General features: G+C 45.7%; 1 protein-coding gene across 1 annotated transcript; it reads right to left on the bottom strand.

Annotated features, from left to right (window-relative positions):
* Positions 1 to 3,355: 3,355 nt before the first annotated feature.
* LOC115133578 (spermatogenesis associated 6-like) lies at positions 3,356 to 10,098 on the bottom strand. Its single transcript, XM_029666980.2, has 11 exons — positions 9,718 to 10,098; positions 9,103 to 9,240; positions 8,734 to 8,782; positions 8,413 to 8,454; positions 7,795 to 7,919; positions 7,458 to 7,553; positions 6,981 to 7,199; positions 5,027 to 5,280; positions 4,793 to 4,886; positions 4,016 to 4,114; positions 3,356 to 3,739 (listed from the first exon to the last, which is right to left on the bottom strand). Exons 1-10 carry the CDS (start codon positions 9,763 to 9,765, stop codon positions 4,043 to 4,045), a joined length of 1,137 nt encoding a protein of 378 aa, XP_029522840.2. The 5' UTR covers positions 9,766 to 10,098; the 3' UTR covers positions 3,356 to 3,739; positions 4,016 to 4,042.
* Positions 10,099 to 10,109: the final 11 nt, after the last annotated feature.

Raw genomic sequence — 10,109 nt, 5'->3', positions numbered from 1 at the left:
ATGCCTCCCACCCCATCTAGCCCTCCTCCTGAAGAAAGCATGCCTCCCACCCCATCTAGCCCTCCTCCTGAAGAAAGCATGCCTCCCACCCCATCTAGCCCTCCTCCTGAAGAAAGCATGCCTCCCACCCCATCTAGCCCTCCTCCTGAAGAAAGCATGCCTCCCACCCCATCTAGCCCTCCTCCTGAAGAAAGCATGCCTCCCACCCCAAGAAAGCATGCCTCCCACCCCCATCTCCCGAAGAAAGCATGCCTCCCACCCCATCTAGCCCTCCTGAAGAAAATGCCTCCCACCCCATGCCTCCCACATGCCTCCCATCCCATCTAGCCCTCCTGAAGAAAGCATGCCTCCCATCCCATCTAGCCCTCCTCCCGAAGAAAGCATGCCTCCCATCCCATCTAGCCCTCCTCCGAAGAAAGCATGCCTCCCATCCCATCTAGCCCTCCTCTAGCCCTCCCCTGAAGAAAGCATGCCTCCCACCCCATCTAGCCCTCCTCCTGAAGAAAGCATGCCTCCCACCCCATCTAGCCCTCCTCCTGAAGAAAGCATGCCTCCCACCCCATCTAGAAGAAAGCATGCCTCCCACCCCATCTAGCCCTCCTCCTGAAGAAAGCATGCCTCCCACCCCATCTAGCCCTCCTCCTGAAGAAAGCATGCCTCCCACCCCATCTAGCCCTCCTCCTGAAGAAAGCATGCCTCCCACCCCATCCCATGCCTCCCACCCCATCTAGCCCTCCTGAAGAAAGCATGCCTCCCACCCCATCTAGCCCTCCTCCCACCCCCTAGCCCTCCTGAAGAAAGCATGCCTCCCACCCCATCTAGCCCTCCTCCTGAAGAAAGCATGCCTCCCACCCCATCTGAAGAAAGCATGCCTCCCACCCCATCTCCTCTCCTGAAGAAAGCATGCCTCCCACCCCATCTAGCCCTCCTCCTGAAGAAAGCATGCCTCCCACCCCATCTAGCCCTCCTCCTGAAGAAAGCATGCCTCCCACCCCATCTAGCCCTCCTCCTGAAGAAAGCATGCCTCCCACCCCATCTAGCCCTCCTCCTGAAGAAAGCATGCCTCCCACCCCATCTAGCCCTCCTCCCGAAGAAAGCATGCCTCCCACCCCATCTAGCCCTCCTCCCGAAGAAAGCATGCCTCCCACCCCATCTAGCCCTCCTCCCGAAGAAAGCATGCCTCCCACCCCATCTAGCCTCCCATGCCTCCCACCCCATCTAGCCCTCCTCCCGAAGAAAGCATGCCTCCCATCCCATCTAGCCCTCCTCCCGAAGAAAGCATGCCTCCCATCCCATCTAGCCCTCCTCCCGAAGAAAGCATGCCTCCCATCCCATCTAGCCCTCCTCCCGAAGAAAGCATGCCTCCCATCCCATCTAGCCCTCCTCCTATCCCATCTAGCCCTCCTCCCGAAGAAAGCATGCCTCCCATCAGTCCCCCCCATCCCCCAACAACATCCAGAGACCCCCGTACCACCCCTTCCCGTGGGCCTGAAAGCGGAAAAAAAGTTAAATAAATATATAGAATTGGTTTGTATGTGTGGCGCTTTAGCTGCGATTGTTCTTTACATAGTCAAGTATATTTGTTGGTGAAAGTTAATGTTCTTAAGCTTTACAATATGTGCCAAACATCTTATTCATTAACTTTATATCATTCATCCATGTAATTTTATTGCATGAAGCAATATTACAAATAAATACAGTGGGAAACTTGTGATGAACATAGAAAGTAGAGTTGATGGGCACACTAACGAGGTTTGAGTTATGAATTTAATTGAATACTGTGAAATATTTTCTTAATGAATTGCTAAAGAGGATGGATGACTTTTTAATAAGGATGGTCTTGACAATAAAGACTTTCTGATAACGAATGCTAACTTTAAACGCTTCATGTTTGTTTGTCAGAGAAACAAAGAATTGTGGGGCCTCTGAGGCAATGTTTTGGAAGACCCAGCAGTAGAATCCAGGAATTCAATTGAATACAGTTAGTACATCTTCCAACATCAACCATGAAACCTCAGTTAGATACAAAGCCTTCCAAACAGCTCATTATGTAATAACTTTGTGTAGCCTTACTTTGGGCCAGCAGGTAGCCTAGTGGTTAGAGCGTTGGGCCAGTAACCGAAAGTTTGCTGAATTGAATCCCCGAGCTGACCAGGTAAAAAATCTGTCATTCTGCCCCTAGACAAGGCAGTTAACCCACTGTCCCCCGGTAGGCCGTCATTGTAAATAAGAATTTGTTCTTAACTGACTTGCCTTGTTAAATAAAGGGTAAACTTGAGAGAGATGAGCCTTAATATAACATTTTTTTCATCCCTTGAGGCATGGGATTATTGAAACTGCCTCTTCATTTTACAGCTCATTGCAATCTGACCTCTACGACTTGTTTTTGTTCTATAACAGAGGCATACGGGCCTAATTTGAGGTAGTAGACAACGTTATTATAGAACATCTCTCAAGTTGGTGAGTTATTGAGTATAAGGAAAGCAAGTCAAGGGCGACGTAACTAACATTTTATTGATCAGATGTGGCTCAAAATAAAGCTTGTGAATCCGGTTCTTCTGTACATTTCAAAAGCACGTTATGATGAGATCAACAATCAATGGCTAAAGTGTGTACAGTTCACAAATGACTTCAGTATATGAATCAACATGTACTAGATGTAAGCTGATAAAGAAAAATATAACTTGGGCGTTTCTCTTTTTGAGTGGTTTTGGAAATGGTTGAGAATGCGGAATTAGAGTTGTGGACATTACTGCTTTCATTTACTTGTTTCTTCCTGTCCAGCATCTGACCATTGGATGTGCATCCTTTGGTTACTGTACAACCTTGTTTTTATCTACAAGAACGACTTAGCAAACCATTTGAAATACTGCAGTCACTGTATTATACCACAGGTTGCGGTTTTGGATCCTCTAGACTTGCTATAGAACGGTCATAGCTTAGAAAGGCATAGTGATGGAACAGAATGTTCCTGAAGCAGGCAGTCAGTGCAGTAATATATAATCACCTAACCGGCTATTTCCCCTGAGTGATGTTAGAGCACAAATAGTACTATCGACCTACCCATAATTCCCCTTTAATGTCTTTCCACCGACGCACCCGAGGATTCCACAAAGTCAGCCCGTTTGCTGGCTAGAGGCCAGAGGCTCATTCAGGAAGGTGCGACATGACAACGTTCAGATAGATATACATTGTGTCGAGCAGATATTCTTCTTTGTCATGGAGAATAGGCAACCCAGTCCGCTCTACACGTTACAGTTCTATCTGCAGGTTTCACTCTCCTGAACACACCCAAGAGTAACAATATGATGTTACTGTACCATAGCTTATATTTTCAAATACTGTACATTCAATATAGGGTGAGAAATTCATTATTTATTTTTGTTAGATAACACAAAACGATTTATTCACACAAAATGACCATGTCCACAGAACACGACTATAATGACATACATTTCTATGGTTTCTGCCTCAATTCAATACCATAAATAAACATACAAAATGACTAATAACATTAGCGTTAATATAATGAGATGCTTTGAATTCTGGTCAATCACTTCTCTTCAATAGCCACCGTATGTATGCCTTAATACTTAATTTCAGCTAACCGTAACACACACACAGAGTGAATTATGACATCATTATCATATGAAATCAATGCCAAAATGAACCGGACACTTTGGCTTCTTCACTGGTTGTATAGAAGATAAAGCTTCAAGTTGTTGAGTGAACGGCACCCCTGGAAATAAGGCAGGTAAATCCAATCAAAATCCCCGGAACGTCAACTTTGATTGAAATATTTCTAGACGGGCCTTCTACTGTCATTCAGTACAGAAATGTAAAGGTATTCAAATATTGATCAATACCAATGCAGATCAAGACCGGGGATCCTACTGTGTTATCATAATTGTGATACAATACTGTCATGGTAATTCATGTTCGGAAGAAGAAGAGATTTGTTTGAATACAGTGTGACACGCCAGTGCAGCGAGGCTATCTGACTATTCCCTCTTACCTTCCCAGGCCGTTCCCCACTGACTCCCTATGGTGGGCATCGGTTAGGGGAGATGGACCTCCGGGCTAGGACCTCGTCTATCTCGGAGTCTGTGGCCCCCTGAGGACCAACCAATACATTAGCACTGAGTTCTCAGACATACACATCACTAGCTTAATCCCAGTTGGTTTATGATACAGTAACTTGTCATTGACAATAAAAAACAGACCTGTCTTACTACATCACACTATAGCCAAAGAGAAAGGAGAGAGAGAGAGAGAGGAGGGTCAGGGGGAGAGGGAGCAGTGGAGTCTGCATATGACTTTCTGTCATTCTGCTGGAGCTCCAGTTCCCTATGGACCGATTCTGCATTTCTATCTGGTCTATTCCCCCATCTACGGCAGCCAGACACGTCACAAAACTTTTAGGGAATTGCTAATACTAAAATTATTTTGGAATGAGGGTGATGTGAGCCGAAGATGAGGCAAGTCAAAACATTAGCTTCCAAACAAAGTGTAGGGATCAGGCATGACTGCAGCCCTGGGTTCAAATACTAGGCTCTACTTTTAGCTTTTGTTCTAGTCTGTCTGGAGTGGCAGCTGGGCGGGGTTGGCCATTTTACAACTATTTCTATTGCTTCCATTGTGCCAGGCAAGCTCAATGAAGCTGACAGGAAACGACAGTAACTGGTCAATTTAAGTTACTGTTCAATCTTGTCAAGGTTACATTTCTGGTGTGATTGCTGTTATGGTTTCCAACGCACCCACTGCAGATGAATGCGACATGTGTCTTACTCACATGGGCGAGTCTGTGCAACGCTCTAGGGGTGATAAGGAGTCCTCGGACGCGGTGTTGGACCTCCTCCCACATGCCCTGGGAGCTGGGGCGTGACCTGTCCATAGAGATAAGAGACAAGGATCAGGACAGGGTCAGGCCTGAACCAACTGAGATGGAGGACATTTGTCAATGGCATAACGCTCCTTATAGGAGCCAAGAGCTTACATCAAGATCATTCAAGTAAGCTCGACATACCCATTTTGTCTCGAGCTTTCCCTGTAGGAGTGCCAAAGCATGGAATGGCTGGGTGTAGCGGTGGAGGATCTCCCCATGTTAACCAGGGAACACCGTTGGCTTGGACCTGGTGGGTAGTCCAGGAGATTGTCTGTGTCAGAGGACAGGGACTGTGGGAGACGAGGAGAGGAGTCGGTGGTCAGGGTGGGTCTGGCCATGACAGGGGAGAGGTGGGGTGTAGGGGAGTGTCCAGTCCCAAGCCAGGGGTCGCTTTTCTAAGGACAGGAGGAGAAGAGTAGAGCAAAGCAGGGGGTAAAAAACAACAGTAAAATAAAATAAAAACTATTTGATTCAGTTGGGAGTCCAAAGCCTGAAATTATCCTATAATTTTCCAAATGGAATGAATGGTTGATTTTATTTAGAGCTAGTGTCCAAAGGTGGATGGATTGATGAGATGAGTTCAATGTCCTATTTCCTTCATCAACAAAGTTGCACCACTGAATGTGAATGTCATCATCTCAATGATGTTATGCCCAGTACAGGGAATCATTACCACATGACTGGGTAGGGTCGAGGATAAAACCACACCTGGGAATATTCTTCAGTTCAAATAACAGAGTGCTGTTCTCTGCCAACTGCTGTCTATAATGCCATACATTAATACACACACACACATACACTCATGGGCATTCACACACTGCAGCTGGATCCTGGACTTCCTGACGGGCCACCCCCAGGTGGTAAGGGGGGGGTGGCTGACAAGGTACAAATCTGTCGTTCTGCCCCTGGCAGTTAACCCACTGTTCCTTGTTCTTAACTGACTTGCCTAGTTAAATAAAGGTAAAATAAATAAAAATAATAACTCCTCAACACAGGGGCCCCTCAAGGGTGCGTGCTTAGTCCCCTGTTCACTCACGACTCCAACGCCATCATTAAGTTTGCCGATGACACAATAGTGGTAGGCCTGATCAACGACAAGACAGCCTATAGGGAGGAGGTCAGAGACCTGGCCGTGTGGTGCCAGGACAACAACCTCTCCCTCAACGCGATCAAGACAAAGGAGATGATTGTGAACCGAGCATGCACCCATTCTCATTGACAGGCTGTAGTGGAACAGGTTGAGTCGTGAATCGGGCACGACAAAACCTATTCCTGAAAAGATTTGGCATGGGTCCTCAGATCCTCAAAAGGTTCTACAGCTGCACCATCGCGAGCATCCTGACTGGTTGCATCACTGCCTGGTATGGCAACTACTCAGCCTCCAAGGCACTACAGAGAGTAGTGCGTACGGCCCAATACATCACCGGGGCCAAGCTTCCTGCCATCCAGGACCTCTGTACCAGGTGGTGTCAGAGGAAAGCCCTAAAAATTGTCAAAGACTGCAGCCATTCTATTCATAGACTGTTCTCTCTGCTACTGCACGGAAAGTGGTACCGGAGAGCCAAGTCTAGGTCCAACAGGCTTCTAAACAGCTTCTACCCCCAAGCCATAAGACTCCTGAACATCTAGTCAAATGGCTACCCAGACTATTTACTTTGCCCCCCTCTTTTACACCGCTACCACTCTATGTTGTCATCTATGCATAGTCACTTTAATAACTCTACCTATATGTACATATTACCTCAACTAACCGGTGGACCCGCACATTGACTCTGTACCGGTACCCTCCTGTATATAGTCTCGCTACTGTTATTTTACTGCTGCTCTTTAATTACTTGTCACTTTGATTTCTTATTCTTATCCATATTTGTTTTAAACTGCACTGTTGGTTAGGAGCTAGAAAGTAAGCATTTCACTTAAAGGTCTACATCTGTTATATTCGGCGCATGTGACTAATACAATTTGATTTGACACACACACACACAAATACAACTATGTATGAACTTGTTGCTGACTCGCTGTCATGACATAGCAGATGTCATACTGTCATTTGTCACCATGACAGCTCACACCACTAGATGTAAAATATACTTACATGACGGGGTAAAAACTCCTCATCTATATCCCAGCTGGAACCCAAACTGAGCTGTGCCAGCCGCCCCATGTTTCCATGACAACCGTCCATCTGGCTGGCTTTGCACGGAGAGAGGGAGCGTGATCTGGGCATCACTGGTGCCCGCCAGGCACCGTCCCAATCTCCTCTCCGGTGTACCTTTCGGGACCTTTTAGTGCGTTTCTTTGGCACCACTGTCCTCTGTGATCGAATGAGTGAATGAGCAAAGTATTATTCCATATGCTCAGTGTTTCTCAATCTTGGCCCTTGGTCCAATGGGAATAAGTGGTTGGAAAAAAATCCTGCACATTGGCCTACAATGGGTTAGCCTGGTCCCATATCATGGTGACCATAGGACTTACGAAAGCACAAAAAGATCTGGGAACAGGCTAATAGAGAAACGTTAACATTAAGTGGAAGTCTATGGAGAGTGCTAATGACGTAAACTGAAAGCATTACCATTGGAGACCTGAGATGGGTGCTGTTGACCTCTGCGTTCGCAGAGCACTCACTGATGGTTGTTCTGGTGGAGAACTCTAACCTTGGAGCAATGCCCTGGGAAAGATGAGAGCGAGTGGATCATTTGAATGGATACTGGCCCAATTCACTAGTTTGAAGAGCAGTTTAATGCATCAACGTAAATTGTATCCTCTCTGTGCAGGTACGCTGCCTCTGTATTGTCCTAATCAGACCTATCAATCAGTGTCTAGTGAACCATCGCCGTCTCATACATCTCACTGAAACAGGACTACAGCCTGGTTCTCCATAGTGATGGTGTAAGCTCTCTCCTACTTACAGGGAAGCTAATGGAGCGTGTCATGAGAACCTCTCTGTCCACTCCAGAGAAGGATGGAACCAATTTGGGCTCTGGAAATAGGAAGCGTCTGGCGTCTTCCTCAAAGCAGGCCAGGGCCTCCCCCACTGCAGCAAAGCACACAGAGGTCAATCACTGCAGTCCTGTGTGGCTCAGTTAGTAAGAACACACCGCAAAGATCATGGGGTAATTTCTTGCAGGGGTCACGTATACTAAAATGTATGCGCCCAATGTACTGCAAGTTGTTTTGGATAAAAAGCAGCTGCTACATGGCATATTATGATATGATCTACTTGCTTATGGTGTATTAGGCCAGTGCTTCCCAACTCCGGTCCTGTAGTACCCCGAACCGCACACATTTTTGTTGTAGCCCCAGACAAAAAACACCTGAATTAACTCATTGAGGGCCTGATGATTAGTTGACAAATTAACTGTTTCTTCTTCTTCTGGGGCCTCAATAAACATGTGTACTATTGGGGGTACATGATGACTGGGGTGGGGACCACTGTATTAGACTGTGTCTGTATCATGTTAAAGTTAAACACTTAGCTTACAAATTTTGATCAAAGTCATTTCTAAACATTTTGAAGATTACTGCACCTGGGGGGATCAACTGTACCAATTCAACTTTGACCGTTTCATCTGGGGGGGAAATAAGCAAACACACAGTCGTTGAATATGAGCATACAACATTGTAGTAGGAAAATTAATCAAATAGGCCTACAGCAGTGGAGGCTGGTGGAAGGAGCTATAGGAGGACGGGCTCATCGTAATGGCTGGAATGAAATTAATGGAAGAGTCAAACGGTTTCTGTTTGATACTGTTCCATTTATTCCATTCCAGCCATTACAATCAGCCCATCCTCCTATAGCTCCCCCCACCAGCCTCCACTGGCCAACAGGTATATCAAATATAACATACATTCCAGCATCTCTGCAACATCTCCTGGGTCAACAGCATAGTGGAACACCTGGATGTGAACAGAAACTGAACAAATCTCATTTAGAAAATCTTGTTCATTCCCATTTTAGAATTGATCTGTTACTAGTTTATAGAACCTCTGCATGGTGTCAACCTCCTGGCATCCAAGAGAGCTACAGGGAATTTAGGCTTTTGTTCCAGCCCTGCTCTAAGTCAACAAATCATGCCCCCAGATGAAAAGCTGATTAGTTTATACTGTGCAAGAGCTGGGGTAGAACAAAAACCTGCACTCCTGATAGCTCGTCAGGAGAGGGGTTAGGCCATACTTGGTTTGGAATCACCAGGAAGAGACGCGTCACATTAACCCACTTTCTCAAATCTCATCTTCTCTCGAAACAGGAGAGGGAAGACAGGGGGGAGACACACAGACTTGCGGTATTGGCTCATGAAGCACACACTGAGGTAGATGTCATCCTTGGCTGACAAATGCACACCAGGGCATGATACCTGAAATGTAATGAATAAATGGTTATGGTGTCATGAACAACACCGGCTTTGCAGATACACTTTCACCATGTTTAATGTAGCGATTGAAAAGCAAGATCCAAATTGGGGCTTGAACCAACAATTCTCCGATGATGACCATCTGTGGTGCCATTAAAGCTCTGGCCTCATAGCATAGGCAGTAGTATCAATACACTCAAGGCTACATAATAATTGCAAATCAAAATTATATAGCCTGGCAAAATCAAACAGTGGGTGGATCCCACAAATATATCACCGAATGTCATTACTGTTATGTATAGATCTTGCATGAAAGCTTACAAACTAAAGTTAGCTAGATATGCATGCGTTTGAACAGAGACAGTTGAGTTAAGTCTCAAGACAGCCGATTTATATGCACCACTGTACACGACGCTCCACAAGTAAACTACTACCTGGGAAGCAGGTCGCTAGCTGGTTGCATTAACAAAAATGTCTTACCGCTCTAAACTGTAAGTCAACTACCACTTTCATTGCTTTCCGAGACATTAATTTCAACAGTTTGATGGTGACGCTATTCGTTTGATGCTAGCTAGCTATTAATTTAGCAGCACAGGTCAGCGTCATGTGTTTCCATGGCGTCTGAAACTTCCGGTTTCAACCAAATTATTTTAGGTGCATTATCTTTCCTTGGCCACAAGAGGGTAGTAGGCACTACTGTATACTACTAGAGCAGTGATTCTCCTGTAGAATGACCAAATATTTTATTTTAACCCTTTTTTTACATTGGGATTTTTTTCCCCCATTTATTTTAACCCTTATTTTACATTGGGATATTTTTTTTTTAGAGTGCCTCCTACTGGCCCTCCAACACCACTTCCAGCAGCATCTGG

This window comes from Oncorhynchus nerka, linkage group LG8, assembly GCF_034236695.1.
Source record: "Oncorhynchus nerka isolate Pitt River linkage group LG8, Oner_Uvic_2.0, whole genome shotgun sequence".
Classification (NCBI taxonomy): domain Eukaryota; kingdom Metazoa; phylum Chordata; class Actinopteri; order Salmoniformes; family Salmonidae; genus Oncorhynchus; species Oncorhynchus nerka.
Note: the sequence above shows the minus strand (reverse complement) of the source record. Positions and strands in the feature narration are given on the sequence as shown.